A 22089-nucleotide genomic window follows, 5' to 3' on the forward strand; every position below is an offset into this window, starting at 1 on the left:
AGAACCCATTCGTTCAGTGGCTGATTTCCTGAATGTGTCACCTGTGTCATAAAAGCTTTTTAACAACTTTTCCTGTTCATGAGTGAGGAGAATAAGTGTTGTTCTGCCATGGATTCAGTGGCCTAAAAAAGAAACTCTGACTGGATCAAAATAAATGCTTATTATATTAAAGTAATCCAGTTCCAGAAACTCACTTATGCTTTGAGTGAAACTCCATAATCTTGTCAATCAGATGCATTTGATCTGGGATGTAGTTGTTGTTGAGGAGATGTGACCGGCACTGGCTCTCCTCAAAGTCCCCAATCTCAGCTAAAAAAGAAAAAGTTCATGTTATTGCACAAATACCTGCTTTAAAACAAAGACAGCAGATGATTCAAAAGGGGAAAAAACAACATTAAATAAAGCTATAAAAGTCTCTGAACTTTTGTGTAATAAATACTCTTTTGTGTGTCTAACTTAACTGATAGCCATCATCATTCATGTTGTCTTTGATCACTTTTAAACAGACTGTGGCTCATAAATGTCAGGTTATGAAATTTCCTGGCACGGCACGATGATATTTGTGGTTTTTCTGAACCAGTCCTGCACGATTATGTTCAGGCAATCCAACTGAAAGGTATCCATAGCAACACGGCAACACAGATAATCAATTTGAAATGGTGTGCAGTGTGCCTTATGACAATGTTTGATGATAAGCTCAGTGTGAGAAAAGCATAACGTGTCTTCAAAGGCGGATATCTGATCAGTCGACTTCTTTGAGCTAAATGAGGAAACAGCCATGAGGATCTTACACTGGATAATATGGGAGACCATCAGTGCAGCGCTGCTGTCATTGCAGGTCAGACTTCCACAGGAAACATCCTGTTTGATCTGGAGGGCAAACAGGTACCTGGACACAAAACACAAACAGCTTTTTACAGATTCAATAGAGTCGATGTGGTAATGGTTTCCAGCACTGGAGCGAGATCAAACGAAACTCTGAATCAGAAACATCACGTCCCGCTGAACTCAAGTCGAATGGAGTTGCACAAGACCTCCAAAGGAAGTTGACCCAGGTGCACATTTGAGATTCAATAATTCATACGTTGAGTGAATTACTTTATTTAAGATTTATTGACCGTCCTGTGTTACAGTGCCGCTTCTCTTGGACGCAAGCCAGAGCAGAATGAATGTAGCCTTTATAAAAAGGACAATAATTCGTTTAAATAATAAAAGAATTAAATAACTTAATCAAGCTTAAAATACATGGTGTACACCCAAGAGTCAGAGGCTCACAGATAAGAAGTGTTTCCTCAATGGACCTGATGAAACTATTTGACCTCATAATGAAACGCTTTGGCAGGAGATTAGAAGCTTCAGCAACTGCAGCCCAGCATAAAACATTATATGATATATGTATGTGTGTTTGTACACGTGTACTGTATGTACAGTTAGTAACTCCATATGTGAGGATATATGTAAGGGCAATATTGTGTATGTGCAATGATTGATCGATCCGTCCGTCCGTGACCCCCCCCCCCCCAGCAAATCAGGATTTGCTGATTTTATTATTTATCTTAATGACCATGTGTATTGATTGTATTGTATATTTCTATATAATGTATATGTATATTTATTTTTTCTAATGTGAGACACCAAGATGTGCATCATATGTCAGAATTAAGGGCCAATTAGGACTATTTAAAATGTGTGATATAATAAAGACGGGTGTTTAGCGTGTGCAGGGTTATTCACATAATTCATTAATTAATTTTATCATTATTACATCCTGTTTATATCGATAGTACTCAGTACTATGTGTGAAATCTAAACCAAGCCTAACAGTGCATACACAGGCATGTCAGAGAGGGACATAACTTTCTCTACTTTCTGTTTCTGTTCAATTATTTTTCCATCAACAGTGAAAACATGCAAGTCATGATCCTGCTCCACGACGAGGAAACAGAAACCAGAAAATCATTACCACCACGTTAATCTCCAGAGGGCTAAATCAGAAACATGGCAGCCATGACATGTGAATTGCATAGCTGAGGAGGGAATAAATCTTTAGCAGACCGGAGCACATGTTTCATTTAGGCTTCTATAATCGCTTTCGGTCACAGCCGAAAGTCCTTTATATGTACGTTGACGTGTTGCATACAAATGCATATTTCAATGCCGACTGGAAGACGTGCATGACACAGAGATGAAAGGAGTTTAATTATGCGAAAAAAGGAGCTCACCTAGTTAGCTCCTCCACGAGCTGGGCGTGGTCCGGAGGAAAGAACTTCACGGCAAACCTCAGGATTGTGTGCTTCGGTCCTGTGTGGGTTAGAGGAGCTTTGTAACAACACAAAATATGCAGATTATGCCTTTAAAAATATGGTAATCCAATTAGAAACACTTACGCCTGAGCTGCTTGATAATGGGCTTGATATGGTCTAACCAAACCTGTGGGAAAAAAAAAATTACACAAAACATCACCAAAGAGCTGGTTTTAAGCGGAGATGTAAAAGAAGAGGCCCCATTTTTTCCCCCCGTCTTTCTTTTTATCCTCACTCACCATCATTTTTTGATGGTTCTGAAACTCCAGGCCAAAGTAGTCACCCTCAATGAGGTTCATGTGGGAGCAGACCAGGTCAAACAGCACCTTGCCGGAGGCTTTTTGCTGTGACAGAAGAGAGAAAAGAAATAACACAGAATTCTGGTTAAAATAACACTTGTCTGTTGCTTTTTTTTTGAACATGTACAGTAACCATGTTTGAACTTTTATCCTCAGAAATGTAATTCCAAGTGACATTCATACATTATTTTCTTTTTAAACGATGGCTATCCGGACCTTAGGAGACTCCGATAATAAGACTTTGACACAAAACAGCAGTGACAAACAAAAGCGCCTTGCTTTGTAGACCTGTCAAACCCCGTGGTAGCTAATGTCACCCATCCTGGCATTCAATAGCTCAGCTGGCCACAAAACACTATTGCAGCTACAGGGGGAGGGGGTTGGATCCCATCTTTGATCTGTGTTTTCAGCGTTGTAGCTGTCACTGATGATGGACCAGATCCCTTTGAGGTTGATACAGTATCAGGATGGGATAGAGTCTCCCTGACCACCTCTGTTCTCACATACAGTATACATAAAACACTTTGAAGGCTGACTCAACCGCCCACTCTCTCAAATACTTGCAATGTGACAACACAAAAACCTCCACCACCACCACCACCACATCTTTGGAGCGAGCAAAACGTTCCCATGGAAGGTCAAATTAAAGTCAGGGATTTCCATTGAATCAACTTCTTCTGGTTATAGATGCCCCACAGAGACACGGTGCTCTGGAAGGCACACAACGAGAGACTTTCAGCCTGGCTGCATCCTCGTGACTGGTTTGCTCCGGTGCGAGAATGAGAGTGTTTACAGTAGCAGTTCCCCCTGGCTTGGATAATGATCCTGGGCTGTGTCCGAGTATGTTTCAAGGAGGCAGTCTCTCCTCTACATTTGCACAAAAGAACAGTGAGTTGCTAAGGCACGAGCTACTAGAAGAATTCCCTTCATGCAGCTGAACTGTGTTGACATCCTCTTTTTATTTAACAATAAAAGGGTTTGGCTGCCTTTAAAGGTTATGTATTGCTTAAAAGGCAAAGAATGACACTGTTTCCTATTAATGCTGAGACAATGAAAAATAAAGCTCCACCAGCTTAGTGAGAGGGTTGACACCCCCAAAACACCCTCGCAGCTCCTCTGTGTGTTTGTCCTTCCTCTGTGTGTAAGACCACTATCTCTCTCCAGGCTGCCTCATGCAGTGCAGAGGGCATCCTACCGCTGAGGACCAGCTGTTTCCATATGGTGACGGCGCTGATGAGGGAGGCCACAAGGAGGCTGGAGGGAAAGAGGCCATCAGCCAAAAAAAAAAAAAAAAAACACACCCTTTCCCATACACACACATTGCTTCCTAATGGACTGCTGCAACCAGCAGGGGAAACAACCCCTGAATGAATTCTGTGTCTCGTGTTTTGTGCGCTGATTTCGACACATGTGCCTAGAGAGAGAGAACTGAACTGAACACGGCGAAGGCCAAGCAGTGTTTCTGTCTCACTGGAGCACTCTCACGTCCAGTCTTATAAAGATTATCAAACCAAGCCAAGCAGAGATGGGTACGGCAGAGGCTGATTAGAGCCAGGCAGTGCTTGATTAAATGCAGCTGTTGCAGACCGGAATTATGGCGCTGCCATTTGACACTGCTGCAGCCGACACAATAAGAGCGCTGTCCCTAATGAAGCGCAAGTTGCAGGGGCTGACTGTCGTCATGAGGCAGGCATTCAGAGGACACCGTGTGACAGTCTTCACTCTAAAACTGCAACAATCTGACGAAGCAACGTCGCGACGTGAACTACCCCAAAAAAAAAAGTGGACACCCAAATATTTCGTGATTGTTAAAACACCTCATTTCAAAAACACAGGCATTAAAATGCTGATATAACAACCTCCACTCCTCTGCGGGGAGGCTTTCCACAAGATTTTGGAATCAGACAGCATGGATTTGCTCCAATTTAGCCAAGAGCATTAGCGATGTTGTGTGATAAGACCTGGCTCACAGTCAGCACTCTAGTTCATCCCAGAGGTGTTCATGTCAGGACGGTCAACGTGTTTCACACCAAATTGGGAAGACCATTTGTTTTTGGACCTCGGGGCATGTCATGTTAAAAAAAAAAGGTAAGGGAATTACCCAAACGATCACAAAGTTGAAGGCACAATGCTTTCTAAAATATCTGTCTGCCATAGAATTAAGATTTACCTTAAACTGAACAAAGAAGAGTGTGAGCCAAAACCACTGACAGTATAAGAATAGACGGTGTATGTGTAGGTTTCTGAAGAGCTGTTTTGCAGTTTACAATATGCAGTTCTGGCTGCCACCATGTTGGCATTCCTGCCTCTTCAAAGCTAATCTAAAAATTGGCAAAGACGTGGATCACCGGCAGACCTGGATGCTGAAGCAAGCTATCTTTAATGGCACCTACTTGTCAGTCGTTATATAGAAATTCAGACTCAATACAGCCGTCATGAACAAGAATAAAACAATTTTTTGTACCATGTAACATTCTGCTGTGAAGTTGGGCATTTTAACATGGAGGCCTATGGAGACTGACTCATTCTGTAACCAGCCTCAAGTGGCTGCTCGAGGAATTGCAGTTTTTTGACACTTGCACATTGACTTCACTTCACATCCACAGAGGTTGCCACTTGGCCTAAAACCATAGAAAAACAGCACAAGAATGTAAGTATGAGGACAGTAGTTATTTATTTCATCCCTGACCCACAGGCCTTTTTTACACCACACTTATTTTAAGAGAAGCGCAGGTGTTACTAATAACCTTAGCGACGGCTCGGTTGTACTCGAGTGTGCCCTGTAAAGCCATGACAGCATGATAGTAAGTGAATAATACCGAAACCGAAGCAGCTTAATCATTAATTTTATCATTCACACCTGTGTTTTTATTACTGTGACGTGTCAAAATGAAAAAAGAAAGCCTGTTGTTGGGTTATATAACAGCGTCTTGGCAGTTATCTGCAGTCAAAAGTTCTTGTCGGGATGACTGCAGTTAACTCTTAACACATCAGAAATCAAACAATAGCACAGTTTATTGATAGCTGGTAACGGCTGCCAAATGTGACTGCCAAAGATCATAACACAAAGTGAAGCGTTTACAGCCAGACTAGCAGATGTGTGAGACACTGCTTTGAGATAAAGGCTAATGTCAGACTGCTAAGAAGCCCAATTGCAACATTCAATGGTAGTTTAACACATTTACACACTTGTCACATATTTAAATATGAAATAAAAGAATGTTTGACCGCTTTTGTGCAGCTTGTGCCAAACTTGTTTGGATATTTACATATCCAGCAGTTACAGAGCGACATTATCATTTATTTGAGTTATGTTTCTATCCACCTTATTCACTCTCTTGTCTCTACAAACTCCTGAGGAGTAAAACTGGCTCTTTAGCTGCCAAACCCTTGCACTGTGTCCACCAGCTAGTCTCTAACTGTTTCTGTCTGCTGTTTGTCTCAGGTCTCAGGTAGTGAGAACCGAGAACTGCTGCCTGCTACACCTGAAAAAACGCTTGCGATTGGAAGTGAACTAAAACTGTTAACAGTGTGGGCCGGGACAGCTTAACAATGAGCTGCTGTATAAAGCTCCATAAAGCAGAGGGAGCTGATAATTCTCCAATCCACGTCACATTCATCTCAAGAAGAGACGCCGTTCATATTGTAACACATTTTCACATAGTTAATCTAAAAATATTGATAAAGCTCAGTGTAAATATTGGACCGTTTTATGAAATCACCATCAATTTAAGATGATTAAAGCAACACCTCTGAAAGATTTGAAGGCAAGAGATATTTTATTTTGTTAATTATACTCTATTAAACCATTCATTTCTACTTATTGTAACACCACTTGCATTGAGACTGACTTTTATTTCCTCATCTACATCTAGACTCTAAAACTAAAACTATTCCACCATGGCAACTGTGCACATATCCAGATACTTGAAAAGCAGTTGCAGGAGCTCTGACTTCCTCACCCTGACATGCCCTGACACATGATTTCTCATCCGTCTCCACGCACATCATGCGGCCTCTCCTCTCCTCTCCCCCCCTTCCGCCGTAAGCAGAGAAGTTACTGTCTTAGGGAAACATCGCGCTCAGCAGCTGACATTTCTTTCACTATCCGCGATGCCAAGAAAATGTCACCGATCTCCCTTTTTTATGACCTCTATCTATAAAAGCGTTGGAGCTAGTTTACATAGAAGCAAGCCAATTCCCGAGTAAGAGACAATGCACCCTGATTCGGCGGGCTCAGGCCCAGGTCAGACGTGCGGGGGGGGGGGGTACGTCTGGGTTCATTAGGTTTCAACACAGGCTCGTGGGATGCTACTACTGTTTACATGTGTATGAGCGCCAGCTTGCTCGCATCGCTACACTGACCTCCACATGCTCCAGCTGACAGAGGAAGGCTAAATAAAGATGACAGCGATGTCTGCACACATGTCCGCATAGGTTTCCACTTCAGGGTAGACCAAATAACCCCCCATACCCCAATGCTCCCTCTTCCCCACCTCTTGTTAGTAAGCTCATGTCAGCAAGAAAAAACATAAAGGTCAGGTGTTGTAGAGTAGCTTTGTGTTTCCTTGACTCATCCCCTCAAGGAGATTTTGGTATGGCCCAATTCACTTGTAATAAACCAGACTGGGCAGCGCTCACCAAACTTCTCCTGGGGGAGTGTGGCAGTGTAGGTGGCATGGGTGGTAAACAGACTGCCAAAGCCTTTAGGCTCTACATAGACAGAAATAACAAAGGGAATCATGGCTGGTTGAATAAGGGAGTCATGGTGATTACAGAGCAATGGAGGAGGAGGAGGTGGTGATGTTTTTCAAGCCAACTGATCAACCATTGCTGGAAAGGATCTCGTGTAGAGAGTCAGAAAATTCTGTCTTGTCGTTGGACATGCTGGTCCGTTGGCTGGTTCAGTTATACCTTGATAGATAATGGAGCAGTCACCTCACAGCAGGTGATTTATTTTCCACTGTGACATTCAACGACATCGTAGGAAGCTGATCGAGGTCAAAGATGAAAGAGACTGTGTGATTTAAAGACGGGAATAAGCAAATGGAGGAGTGGGGGAAAAGGTTACTATCGCCAGTGCTCATCTGATAAGACAGCAACTTTTGGAGACTTAAAAACTGACTTCAGAAGATGCAGTTTCACTCGTCACAACTTTCCACTGTGCTGTGAAGTGGCAGCAGTGGGAAAACCCCCGAGAATGATTTTGAAGACTTTCAAGTAAGCAGTGGCTCGTCTGATAACACTACACAGGGCTGGGCTGAGATTACAGAGCTGCTACAGTAGCAGGCGGATACACTGAAAACATATGTGACCACACATTGTACAAAAAACAAAACAAAACAACAAAAAAAACAGCTATTTAAAAGTACACAGGAGCAGATGTAGGCATCCTTGCATATGCTGTGACGTGAGTTTGCACGTTCGCATAAGCAAGTGTACACTGTGCACAGTAAGGAAAGTGTAGGACAGAGAGGTCAGTGGCAGCTAAAGCTCATTGAGATTCAGGTCTTGTGCTGCAGAGGTTCCCAGGGTGACTCGACTACAGCGGGAAGCTGACAAAGAGAGAACAGTGGAGGGAGGCAAACCTACTGATAATCCTGTCAAATTACCTGCATACACTCTCAGCACATATGGACGTGTGATCACGCATATGTTTGTGGCAATTTTTTTTATGATCGGGACAGATTTAATATAATTACAGCTACGCTAAAACACGGTGAGTTTAACCGAGCCCCACGCTTAGTAAAAGAACATCCAAAGTAGTGTTATGTTTACAGGAAATAATGAGTAATTAAATGATTTGAGTGTCATGGGTTTTCCCTTCTTTTGTTTGTTTTTTTCGTCCCAAGCTGCAGATGAAAAGTATCAACTAAAAATGAAAGGGAAAGTGACGACTAGGGCTTTCACAGCTGTCAGACTCATTCTGTCACAGTAGGCGAGGCCTCCAGGCCCCGAGAGGACAACCATGAAAATAATGTCCCCTGGATTCAAAAGGGGCTGACGTTGAGATGGAGGTAGCTACCCTCAATAGCCACCTCCTCCTCCACCTCCTCCTCCTCCGCCTGCTTTCTTGGCCATTTTTCCCCACTTGCCTATCTGCCTGCCCTCCTTGGAGCCCGTCTGGGCTGCTAGAAACATATTGATTTTGCATAAAGAATAATTAAGTGTCCTGTTGTGACCGTTGTGGTGCTGAATACTTAATAGTGCATAGCAGTGTGCATTTGTACGGGGACCTCCTACTGTTAGTCAGAGCGCCATAAATCAGGAGATAGATCTAATAGTCGCATCGTTAGTGCAGACACTAAGCAAACGGCTGCAGAGATGCCACCAAACGCGCCGACACGCTTTGCTGTTCTTGCAAATAAGAAGTCATGGCGTTATGTTAAACATGCGCTGATACAACGCATTACAAAATTCTATCATGCTTGACAGTAAGTTGGAGTATCATTAAAATATGCAAAGAGCAAGTGGGGGTTTCAAGACAGCTGGAATTACCAAAAAGATTGACCTCTTTTCTTTTTTTCTTCATCATTTCTTGAATCTCTTTCACAGTGCTTCAAATTCTGGACCCATGCTGGTTATTCTCTCACTGCCACCCTTTCCCAGAGCCAAGGATTACTGTCACTCAGGGGGGAGGATGCGTCACTTCGCATTAGGCAGAAACTCCACATTTAGTTTAGCGAGATAAAAGCAGATTGAAGGACTGAATAATACATTTTAAAACTGCCATTACCATAGAAAATAGTCAAGAATGAAATGGCATGAAAAACACTTCAATGTAATTTTCACGACTTTAAGAAATGAATCCAACTCTCTCATACAACCACTCAGCATGTTTTCTTTTCAATCAGTCTGCAAAAGAAAGAAGAAACGTTCATCTTTACTGTCCAGACGTCCAAAAACTGACTCACAACACTGTTTCATTCCCTTTACAATGTCTTGATTACATTTAGAAAAAGTACAACATTAAGAGCCTAAATTGGCTCTTCATCAGGTACAGAAGTGCTACTGGACAAAAAAGAATATTAATAATACCATGCAAAAAAGGAATATGTTCTTTTTTTTTCAGATATCTCTTGATTAAATATTAACTGACTTGCATGTAATAATTAATTTCTAAAATTAAGATGAATGATTTAGAATTAAGTAGCAAATGAGCTGAAGGAAAATGAAGAGCAAGTGTGTGTGAGTGTGTGTCAAAGGGAATCACCTGCTGAATTAAGAGACACAGCTCCCTCATGTAGCTGTGAACACTGTAGAGCACTGTAACTGTGAAAGCAATCAATAGGTTAATTAGGAGATTAATTAAGTGTAACTGTGAGAGACAACTCCCACAAGGTCAGGCCGAGACAAGAGACAACCCTTTCATATATTCTGAATGCGAAACGTCTCAAAGAGATTCTTAATGATTTGGATTGATTAAACGGTCAGTAGGCTCCAACCATGCCTTCCTCGACCCTTCGGGACTGATCTGTCTTTTTATCAAATACGCCAGAGAGCTGAGATGATGAAACAGTCATGGCGGTATTGCAGGCTGAAGCTTTACGCACAATAGTGCACATTGTGAGATCAAAAATCTGGGTAAACAACGTCATCGCAGGGTTTGAATGAGAGAACTAAATTAATATCAGGCTGACAAATATCAGAATGTAGGCCACAAAACTGAAAAACAGAAATGCTCCGGTGACGGCACCAAGTCCTCATCAGTCCTCTGCATAACAAGCCGGAAAAACTGAGAAGTCGCATCCAATCCACAATCTGTCACAGTCCACCAATCCTAAACACAAATGGAACAGCGCTACCTCCCAGTTTCATACGTGCCTATTCCCAGTAAATCCAGCTTGTACACGCCAGGATCATTTACATCTCCACTGAGTGCGGCACTTCCCCCTGAGATCTAAATTTCGGATCATTTGTGGGAAATGTATGCATCTGTAATTGCGTGGGCACGTGTTCATAAACAGACTGTTTAGATATTTAATTTCCTAATTTAAGTGTGCACCCTGCTGGGACCATAAGACAATTTCTGAAATCTCAAATAAGTGCCAGAGTATGTTTTAGAGAGACAGACGAAGCAGCTGCTGAATCTGGGCATTGGCTCAGACAGATCAGTGACAGGCCAGGTATATTTCACCACACCTCAAACCCACACAAAACAGATGGGACACATGATAGAAAAATTAATATCCAAGGTACGTTAATTAAATATAATTGTGTCACCACGCCTGTATAAACAACCGTTTGCTTATATTGGAGCAGACACACTGATCTCCATAATCACTGTGATGTCTGCTAACGTGCTCAGTGTAAGTGCGTGTTAGAGAGTGAGAGAACAACAGTGAGAGCAAATTAATAATATGGGATGTCATTAACATATAAGCATTAATCGGGTCATAATTAATATGCAGATCCCGGCTTGCTAAAATCACAGCCAAAGACGTCCTAAAAAAATGAAAAGGCAGCAGCTACAACAAAGTTAGATTGGATTTGATTCGATTAAACTTCGTTGTCACTGCACAAAGTAACAAGTACTTAATGTATAAATGTGCAGTATAGATGTTGGCATAGAGAACACTATATATACAGTAAAGACAGTGTAAATAATTATTGGAGTGTGGGGGCGTAAATAATCAAAAATATAACTGAAGAAAAGGCAAAGGTTGTATAAAAATGTTTATTAAACGGCAGCCTGGTCCTTTATTGGATGACAGACTACAAGAAATAGAGGCATGAGACATGTAACAAAGGCATAAAGTGCCGAAATAAATCAATTAATTTATTGATGTTGATAAATAGATAAAAAGATTAAAAATAAATGAAATTGCTTCTTTTGTTTGACTAGCCATCCAAAACCAATCTATCATACTGTATAATAAAGAAAAGTAGCAAACTCGCACATATTAGTGGCTTACACCAATAAAACATTGTGATATTTGCATTAAAAATGAATTAAAGATTAATTAAGGGGTTGATGAACTAACTGTTCTGTACCATGACAGATGATTTTTAGGGATCATGCTAATAATCATTTTCATTTGTGATTAATCTCTCAATTATTTCTTCATTTGGTTAATCACAGTCCAACTCATAGCGTGACTTAAAGTGATGAATCAGTTTGATTTGTCCATGGGAAAAGATGACACTTGGGAGATGGTGCGGTGTTAAAAGAGATTCTTTCCAGGCCTGCAGCAGGCAGGTCTGCTGAGGAATGTGTCAGTCGTTGGTACTGTCCTGCCGCACGTTCCCTTACCCATAATCTCCACCAGTAATAAATAATGACAGCTGCACATGCCGCCTTACGGGCGAGGCCAATCAATCGGCCTCCTCAAGATTAGCCTTAAACTACTTAGCCCACAGAGCAGCAAATCCAGAGGCCCTGTGCCCTGTGATGTAAACGAGTTAATGTATTGATAACGGTTGTGATCTGACATCCCAAACGTCAAATATGGCAGAATTTCATTCCACACATACGCAGGACAACTTGTTTCAGCTCCTTCAGACAATCAGCAACAGAATTATTAAGGTTTATCTATCGAGTCTGACAACTGGGGCAAAACCTGCATTGACAAACAGTCTAATTTCCTAGAATATAAGAGAAAAATCAATCAAGTCAAAGCCAAACATGTGGCCCTTCCTTAGCTGTAAAAGTTTTTCAGTCAACAATAGCTACAAAAACTATATATTATCTGCAGGGATTCTCAGAGGCCAAAATGCATTAAGTCAAAGACCAGATTTAAGAGTTTTAATGTCTTAACAGTGAATCTCTAATTATAACTTGGACAGTGTGAGGGTGTGCTGGGATTTCCCCCGTCAGAATATAGTTGACCTTAGAGAACACAGATGTAGATAGCCTCAGAGCAAGGCTGCACTTCCTGTGGACGGGTATTAAGGTCAACAACCAAGAAAGCAAGTACTTGGAGCAAGTGAGCGTTGCTCACCCAATTTAAAGTTTGTGGTCATTAGATCTTTAAAAATATCTACATGTCTCAGTGTCTTTGGGTACGATGGATGAGCCAGCACACACAGCCATCTTATTATATTCTTGACGCTGATAAAAAAAGTGTACTTCCATACTCTAAAAATAACTCTGGACACTTCCCGCCCTCGGTGGTCGCCTTTTTTTCGGCTGCTGGAGTTGAAGCTTTAGCGGTGAATACCACAATATACAAATGTAAGTTGTACATGTGTTTTATATTTAAGTTTTGGCAGTGAAATGTTGGCGCTAATGATCTTCCCGGTTATAATTCAGCAAAGTAGAAGCGGTAAAACATTGTGATCGCCATTTCCAGTGAGAGCCCAATGGCTATACTCGAATTAAGACAACACTACCCTGCTGTAATTAGCGCACTAGGCCAGGAAGTACACAGTGTACTACATAGAAATGTACTAATGGAAGTATACAAACTGAGACACAGCATGGGCAAGAGCCCACAGCCATGCTCGCTGTTCTTTGAGGCTGTAAATAAATCAGATAAATGCTAATGGTTTGTTAAAACATTGCTAATTAAACACAAATAACCAACTTGATTAAATTTCATGAAGATCTATCCAGTGACTGCTTATGACCTTTCATTCACAACCATAAATGTCAGCCCCAAAATCGATAAGATTCATCCTCTGGGGACCACGAATGTCAACCCCTTTAATAGACTGCCAAAACATTAGCTGGCTAAAACAGTTTCACTTTGTGCTTGTACTGTTTTTCTTCTGTTTCTGCTGACTGCAGTCTGGATAGATGGGAGTGCTCCCATATTGTGCAAGTGAACAGTTTTACTGAAGAAAGCACCATTAATAAAAAACGGAGACCTGCATTGAGAAATACTGGACTGGTGGAAAGTTTGGTCCATGTGTCAAGTCACTTTGTCACTGCAGCATAGCACTGCCCGTTTTTGATGCAGCACAGTTCAAACCATCATCCCTCCGCGTGAACCGCCCCGTGGCGGGAGCATTAGCACGCGTTCTCCACAGCATGACGAATGTGGACGCCGTCCTGAGGTGAAAACTCACATTTGGTGAGATTGTCGGGCGGCGAAGAACTCGGGCACAAACACAAGCCAACCCAAACAAATGTAAGAGAGGGCAGGCACGAGCCTCTGTGAAGGCAGCTGTTGCTCCATGTCTGCAGGCCACCGGGTCCAGCAGGAATTCAGGCCTCTGTGACTACAGAATACCAATTCCTCTCCACGGGAAGACAGAGCAAGACCAGTAACCATGGCAACGTAAAGAAAATTGTGATTCCTAATCTCAGACAAAAAAATGAAAAAATACAGAGGAATCATCTGGAGCTGAAGGGAAGCATGTGGTTAAAGTTAAATAGTAAGTAATTATCTTCACATAAAATGATGCCTTTTTAATCATTATACGGTGTAATGTGTGCTCTACTTTTAGAGGCACAGCTTTTAGCTCTAATTCTCCATGTAATAATGTTTCTACTGTGACCATAACCACAATTTAGGGAGCTAAAATACACGGGGTGCAAACACCACACCCTGCTCATGGCTTCACAAGCACACCCAGAAAACATTTCTATGTGCTATATGGTGAGGCCGACTGGCAATGATGTAATTATCACTACTACTATCACTACTACTACTGCTACTAGTACTACTACTGATACCACCACTACTGCTACTGATATGACTAATACTACAGCTGCTGCTGCTACTACTACTACTACAACTAATACTACAGCTGCTGCTACTACTACTACTACTACTACTACTACTACTACTACTACTACTACTACTGCTACTAGTACTACTACTGATACCACTACTACTACTAGTGATATGACTAATACTACAGATACTACAGCTGCTACTACTACTATTACTACTGTTACTACTACTACTACTACTACTACTACTACTACTACTACCACCACTACTGCTACTGATATGACTAATGCTACAGATACTACAGCTGCTGCTACTACTATTACTACTGTTGCTGCTACTGCTACTACTACTACTACTACTACTACTACTACTACTACTACTGATATGACTAATACTACAGCTGCTACTACTACTATTACTACTACTACTACCACTACCACTACTGATATAACTAATACTACAGATACTACAGCTGCTGCTACTACTACTACTACTACTACTACTACTACTACTACTACTGATGTTACTACTGCTAGTACTTCTGCTACTACTACTATTACTGATCCTTCTATTAATACTACTTCAACGACTACTACTACTAGTCCTTTTATTACTACTACTACTAGTCCTATTATTACTACTACTACTACTACTGATACTACTCCTACTGTTGCCACTACTACTACTACTGATGTTACTACTGCTAGTACTTCTGCTACTACTACTTTTACTGATCCTTCTATTAATACTACTTCTACAACTACTACTGCTACTAGTCCTATTATTCCTATTACTACTACTGATACTGCTACTGCCACTACTGCTAGTGATACTACTACAGATACTATTGCTGCTGCTACTCCTACTCCTACTACAGATACTACTACACATAAATCTGGCTCTGGAAATGGGAACACTGGACTTGTGCTTTAGCGTGTTGGCCTTTCGGTGACTCTTAGACTGAATTAACCCACTCTGACTAATTTAACAACACATAAACAATACATGAGAAGTGAACACGAGATTTTTCAAGTAACACGCAGTGTGTCTCTGCAAGTGAAGTTAGCTAACCAACACGGGGTGCGATCCAGGCTTTCAGTCGCACAATGCTGGCTCCTTTTAGAAACCAGGGAAGATCTCCATGGTAACCTACAGTATGCAGCATGGCTACCCTGCTCTTAGAGGAGGTTGAGTTCAGAGGATCGAAGAATCATAATATTCATTCATAATAAAAAAAATTAATCTGAGAGAGAATGTCATATGCATCATCAGTCAGAGTCTAACACAGTCACAGTTTAACTCATTACAGAATCACACTATTGGTTACTCAGCGTTAACCCATTGACTCTGCTACTACTGATGATCTTGATGATTTAAAGCACATGGTTCACATTTTGACATTTGCACAGTGTACAACCACTTCACTTACATCACAGTCATTCAAGTGTAATTTCACTAACCAAATATATCTGTATTAGACTAAATGTTTCCATGCTGCCTCTCTGTTTTAAAAAAAAGGAGGTCAACTGAGCTTATGCGAACGAGCAGCCAGACAGCATGCAACGGCAGACGGCACTATGTAATGGATTTAAATGGAGTAAGGCAAGTGAATCGCATTAAAACAGCAAGACCTGCGTCTCCAGCAGAAAAACAAGATGATTAAATAATCAATCCCTAATTCCAGCGCTCTGAGGAAAAAGAGCAGATATCTGAAGAGTATGCATGTACGCACAAATAAAAAACTGTAAGGTGAGCTGCAGTATGTGAACTGAACTGAAGATATGTCAGCACTTAACATGGTGGGCTCTCTGGTCCAGCTTCTGCAGCCACAAAACAGGAAGCATTCATTTTGACTTTGACAACAGGCCGCCTGAGCCATCCATTCTGCAAAGCCCTGGCAAAGACAGACAGTCTGAAGCAGTCATTTGCTGCTGCTCAGAGACTCCAGAGACCTGAAAATGTGCACAACACAACCAACCCCCACTGATTGTGTCAAAGCGGATGTCCCCCCGGGACAAATCCTTTGATATCTGTTAAGGGGGCATTCCCCACACTGGCCCCTTTGACAGAGCTTTGATTCTTTTAGCGCTGGACTTCCGCGCATCACTTACCAATAGAGACAGAGAAAAAGAAAAGCTCAACAGTTCGGATGCTCAGAGTAAACGCTCAAAAGGAGGCCAAACAAGCCTTTAAGAAATAAGGAAGCCTAAAAACTTAACTCAGCTTTGTGAATGTGGCTGTGTTGCTGCTCCAGGACAGATGAAATCATCTGGTCTGCTATCCTCTACGGTGTCTTATGCAACAGTTCCCACTTAAATAATGGAGGATGCTGTCAGGTTAATACCTTTCCAGCAGGCATATGTGCAGCTGGGGCTACTGGTTTGAGATTGCGCTCTCTTCCTTTCTTCCCTGGCTCTCTTGATCTCTCTCTCACACACACTCTTGCCCTCATGTCCCTCCCCCAAACTTTGCTTCATTCATCCACGCTCGCCCTCCCACATATCTCCTCTATCTACCCAAGAGACCCCGAATTCAATTACTGGGCCCGGGCAGCAGTGGGAGGCAGACTCAGCTGCACAGGTACAGCTGAAAGGAATTCTGATACGCAACATGTTGTGCTAATGCATCATGGGAATGACTTCACTGCAGGCTAGAGCTCCAGCAATGACCGAAAAACAGAGCCGGGGTAAAAAGCAGAAATTTCTGTTTTTAATTACCAATGAAAAGTGGCAGAAAGTAACATGAGAAGAAGTGTGGTGCAGTGGATTTTTTTTTTTAACTGATAAGAACATTTGAGACGAGAGCAGGAAAGGTTAAGGCAGAGCACCTGCGGTAAAATAAAGCACCACAGGATAAGGATAAATCCCACTGCTATCACACTGCTGGTCGGGTCTGACATGTTAATTAGCCCTCTGAATCTCAATGAGAAATTCATAATTCAGTGAAGAGGGGCAGCGCTGCATTAAAGCTGCCTGTGCAGCCGAGGCAAACCAGTTCCCACGAGGGGGTTCACCATTTATTTGAGATATCACAGAGAGAGTGGAGGCCAGCTAGGAGAAGCACCGCTGCCACACCCATCGTGTACTGTGATGTCTTCCTAACCTAAGTCAGCGGCAGACAGCGCCGCAGTTCAAGAGCTTAATGAAAGGATCAGAACGCTGTCATCAAAAGGGAGCGACGCTCAATGGAATAATGTATGTGCACTGGCATGAAAAGTCAGAGGATCCACCTTTATGCGTCTGTCACGAGAGCCCTACAAAGAGATCACAGGTTATGTTTGCGCTCGCCTCATCAAAGACGAACGTCACGCAGGCGGATAGAGTCGACTTCACTGTCGCCTGAGCCAAACAAACCAGAGATTCTCCCATAAAGAGACATCCATCTTGGTTACCATAGGAACAAGACTTATTATAAAAAGGCATCTCTTTTTTTTTTCCCCAAAGCACCTGCACACACTATAGAAAGCAGTGTTGTCAGACATGGCCTGACAGTATTAGTGGCAGCTTTCATCAGCTGCAGCTCTGTTCTGTTTCAGTCTGACCTTCCAGAAAACGGCACGAATGATGCAGATGGGGTTTTTTTTCCGTGCAGGGTTGTCTAACTGTGTTTACAGACCTGTTTGCTTTTTGGAAAAAATGGAGAGGTTGACACATGATTTCAGTATTTAGCATTCAAACAATGGCCAATTACTCACATTCCTGCAAAAGAAATCCCCCAACCTCTTCCTTCTGGTTGACTGTCTCTCTTAAAGGAAACATGCAACAAATATTTCTTTGAGGCAATCACCCTGTTTAGTTCTGAACATTCCTACCAGATGCATGACGGATATCTAGATGCAGCATACTGTCACAATCTAGGAAAGCCTGGACTCTGACGAACAAGCATTCATTCGTATTATTAATCCACATCAACCAAATGCTGACCAATGATTAAGATCTTTTTGGGGGCTTTTTAAAGCTTCATTGGATAGAAAGAGCTGAAGAGTGACAGTAAAGTGGGGAGAGAGACAGGCATGCAATGACATGCAGCAAAGGGCCACAGGTCGGATTTGAACCCTGGGTCGCTGCAGAAAGTACTCGAGAAGCATGGAGGCTACTACAACACCCTTGTTAACGCGTGTCTGACTGAGGTAAGCGTGAAACTTATCTGTCCCGAACAGTCAGCGTTTTACAGCTGAAAGGTTACTGATAATTGTGATAATAAAAGGTCTATTTTTTTTCTAATTAGTTGAACTACTTCACAATCTTTCCAAGTACCCGCAGTTTGGAATCACTGATGTAAACAACTGAATACATTTATCTGATGAAAAAAGCACTTTATCTTCATAGCTCAAAATGAAAGTGTGTGAGTTCAAGCATCCTCCAGCATGTTTTAGTATTCTTAGCCATCAGCCACCAGATAATTCCCACTGTTGCTCCGCTCCTGTGTCTCTTATCCTCCACGACCCAATTACATTTCAGGATGTGAGGGAGGATGATGGTCGTACGTGGGAAAACAACCAACCCCTCCCCTCCCTCTAAAGCACCCATCCGCGGTGCAGGGATTTCAATTTCATGCCATGAGAGAAAGGCAACCGAGGGTTCAGAGTTCACGTGGGGAGAGTATGAGAATGTTTTCTGCAGGACAGATGCACAAGGCACACGAATGCCATGGTCGCATAACACTTTAAATATTTTCCAGCTCCGATGTGTACCAGTGGAAAATCAGAAGAAAAAAAAAAGGCTTTCATCTTTGTACTTGCACGTCTGAGCCTTAAAGACCACAGTGCACAAGTCTTCCATATTTTTATGGTGACACCAAGGATATGACCCACCCACCCTTCCCCCCTGAAAAATCCTTGCCACCCCAAACATAATGCCATCTTTCAGGGGAAAACTGGGTCAAACAGCAGCATGTCTCGAAACCAAGATGAGCTAATAATCCTTCAGAACTTGTTGCCAGTCATATTTTAAGAGATCAGAAAAAAAAAAGGACTCGCACACGTATCCGCAGCACACAGCGACGTAGGCTGTCTCCTGAATATGTTAGTCATAATTGGTGTGCAGCAGCGTATCCCCATGCTACCGCACTACACTCACATTAATGCTCTGCATGGAGAAGCCCCCTCCCCTCCCCTTCCCTTCCCTTCCCTCTCCGCCACGGCAGATATCAGCGCAAGACAGAACTCTGCAGCACGGCAACCCGGCTCAGACGCTCCTTATCCACCTCTATGTGTAGCCATGGCAACCCACACATAGACCAGTGCGATTCCATGTGGCCTTTCAGGGATGAACTCGTGTAGTGTTGAAATTCATAGCCATGTATGTTTGCAGAGAGAGAGAAAGAGAGAGAGAGAGCATCATCCGAGGGTCCAAACTACCAGCTCAGAAGGAGTATATCCTTCAGCTCAAAGGTTGAGGCAGTTGGTGCTTTTCCAGCGGCAGAGAAAAAAGGGGGATGATTAACGACAAATAATTCACTTCCATGGCAGGACGCCACGGAGAATAACAACAGACTAAAGTGGGCTGAAGCAATTCTATTTGGACTGCGGTTTTCAAGAACAGAAACAAGAAATGTTTCTATTTTAAAGGTTCCCAAAAGTGAACAAATGCGATACGTTAGCAGAGCAGACAGCGGTGACAAACATCAGATGCAAGTAATTCCCGGGCTCCTCGTTGCATCAAGGCCTCTTTCTGATTGTCTCCCCAGTCAGGCTGCAAACACTTTCTTTCTCGGTGTGACATGGGAGATAAAAAAAATCAGAGAGGCACTATTTATCTGTACACTGTCTCTTAACAATCCTTTCATTCACAAGTCTCTGTAAAGACAAGCTGACTCGAAGGGGAAGAGGATTGCCATGGTCCACCGTCATAGCTCCTCTGAAAATGCATTCTCCACAGAATCCAAGGCACGCTGTGTAAACCTAAAAATGACACTGCAGTCAGCGTGAATCTACATAGATCTTATCGTTCCTCGTATTAGAGAATGGGAAGCGACAGTACTGGGTTTGGAAAACTAATTTGACATGGTGTAAAAAAGGTAGAAGACAGTTGGATTTGTTGCTTTGGGCTGTAGAGCTGCGGTCCCATCCTCCCAAAATGCTCTAACAGCCAATCAAATCCCATTTGTATTCATATTCAGCCAATGACAGCTCATCAAGAAACACTGGTGCCAAATTATCCTCTGCGCCCAAATCATTCAACCGCTGACTCTGTCATATCTCCCCCTAAAGCGCTGCGGACTCGGGAGGGAGACCGAATCCCCACCACAGCTCAGAGTTTAATAGGATTTAACACACTGCTTCAAGGCGAGACTGTTTTCCTGACTTCCTTTACAGTCGACATGTCTGTTTTTTTTTTGTTTTTTTTGGGGGGGGTGGGTTCTGAAAATGCACAACCTGAAACATGAGATACTGAGAACCTTTCGTGGTCTGTAATGTGCACAGATAATATGTGGCTTGAATTTCAATTACACTGACCTATCTCGCAGATGAGAGGAAATACTGCAGAAGATGAAATTCAAAGTTTCCTCACATACATGTGAGCTTGAATTACATCTATATATTGATTGTAATGCTGCTAATCAGAGTTAATACAGCAGAAACAAGAAATATACTAAAAATTCAGCCAAGCAAATGATTACTAAACGGGAGTACATAGACTGTGTCTCTGTCTAAAGATATATGATTTAGATACTGCATGGATCTAATGGCAAACTGTTGTTTTTACACTGCGTTTCTATACAAATTAAACAAATATGCAGGGGTTAATTACTGAGCTTTAAAAGACACATTTTGTTTGTTTGTGCTAGCTGTTTCCCCCTGTTTCCAGTCTTTATGATAAGCTAAATAACCCCAGTTCTCCTACGGTGTCAAATCATTCCTTTAAAGCAAGATATTCCCAAAGATCCCTGATAGTGGCGCACCAATAATATCTAGAAGTAAAGGTTTGATTCATTATTGACTAATCAGGAGATTATTTTCTAGGTTGATTGATTCATTTCTGGTCAGACAAAAATAATAAATGCCCAGAATCATTTACGAAAGCCCAAGGTAATCATCAAACAGCTTTTTGGTTGACCAACGTAACCAAATGTTCAATTTATGATCACTTAAAACAAAGAAAAGCACCTGATTTTCACAGCTGAGAATTATAGAGAACTTTTAATACATTTTGACTGTTGTGAAAATACATATAGATTCTTCACAATGCAAATATGAAAAAACTTAACTGGCACTGGTAATTAATTAATTGTATTGTATACTAAAAACAATACCACAAATGCCAAATAATAATAAGCACTCTGATCAGTACGCAGAGCATTAGCTAATTGAATTAATGAAGTAATTGGTATTCAGATCAGCGCCGACAATTTCGCTTTTCATGCACCTCTGATAACTGACTCTGCATGTGCATCGCTGATCCACAGGTGGCAACAAAGCAGAAACATCCTCCTCCACCCTTCTGGTCAGTCGGGCATTGAACAGCCATGCTGAAGCTGCTGAAGACAGACCTGAAAGAAATCCCTTCATCATGTTTCTACTCATTAAGTCAGGACCTCATTGCCATTCAGCTGACAATAAGGCACACTGGAGCCGTCCTAATTGCTTCCCCCGTCACAATGAATGGGTGACAGCATATGGAGGAAAGAGTGGCGAGATGACGGTAAGCCCTCTGGACTTGTGTGAGAGTCTTGCTCTCAAGCATGTAGGTCCGTACATTTGTGACACAGCCCCTTTTAGCCTGGGTGGTCCCGCTGCCCTTGTTTCTCTGGCTGCCGACATGCTTTAGTTATGGGAATGGGGGGGAAAGAAAAAAAATCTCCTCTCAACCGCATCAGACGCCATTTCTGTGGCCCAAAATAGATTGAATATTGCTAGTCACATAG

General features: G+C 42.2%; 1 protein-coding gene across 3 annotated transcripts in view; it reads right to left on the reverse strand.

The window, feature by feature from the left end:
* LOC104922694 (FERM, ARHGEF and pleckstrin domain-containing protein 1) overlaps positions 1-22089 on the reverse strand; it is a 51644-nt gene that overhangs the window by 18776 nt on the left and 10779 nt on the right. For all 3 annotated transcript variants that reach the window (XM_019274212.2, XM_027291159.1, XM_027291161.1), the window contains exons 3-7: positions 2543-2647; positions 2388-2430; positions 2223-2301; positions 792-889; positions 195-309 (exon numbers count right to left, since the gene is read on the reverse strand). In XM_019274212.2, coding sequence (XP_019129757.2) covers positions 195-309; positions 792-889; positions 2223-2301; positions 2388-2430; positions 2543-2647 — 440 coding nt within the window. The remainder of the gene's footprint in view (positions 1-194; positions 310-791; positions 890-2222; positions 2302-2387; positions 2431-2542; positions 2648-22089) is intronic.

This window comes from Larimichthys crocea, chromosome XVIII, assembly GCF_000972845.2.
Source record: "Larimichthys crocea isolate SSNF chromosome XVIII, L_crocea_2.0, whole genome shotgun sequence".
NCBI classification, from domain to species: Eukaryota; Metazoa; Chordata; class Actinopteri; family Sciaenidae; genus Larimichthys; species Larimichthys crocea.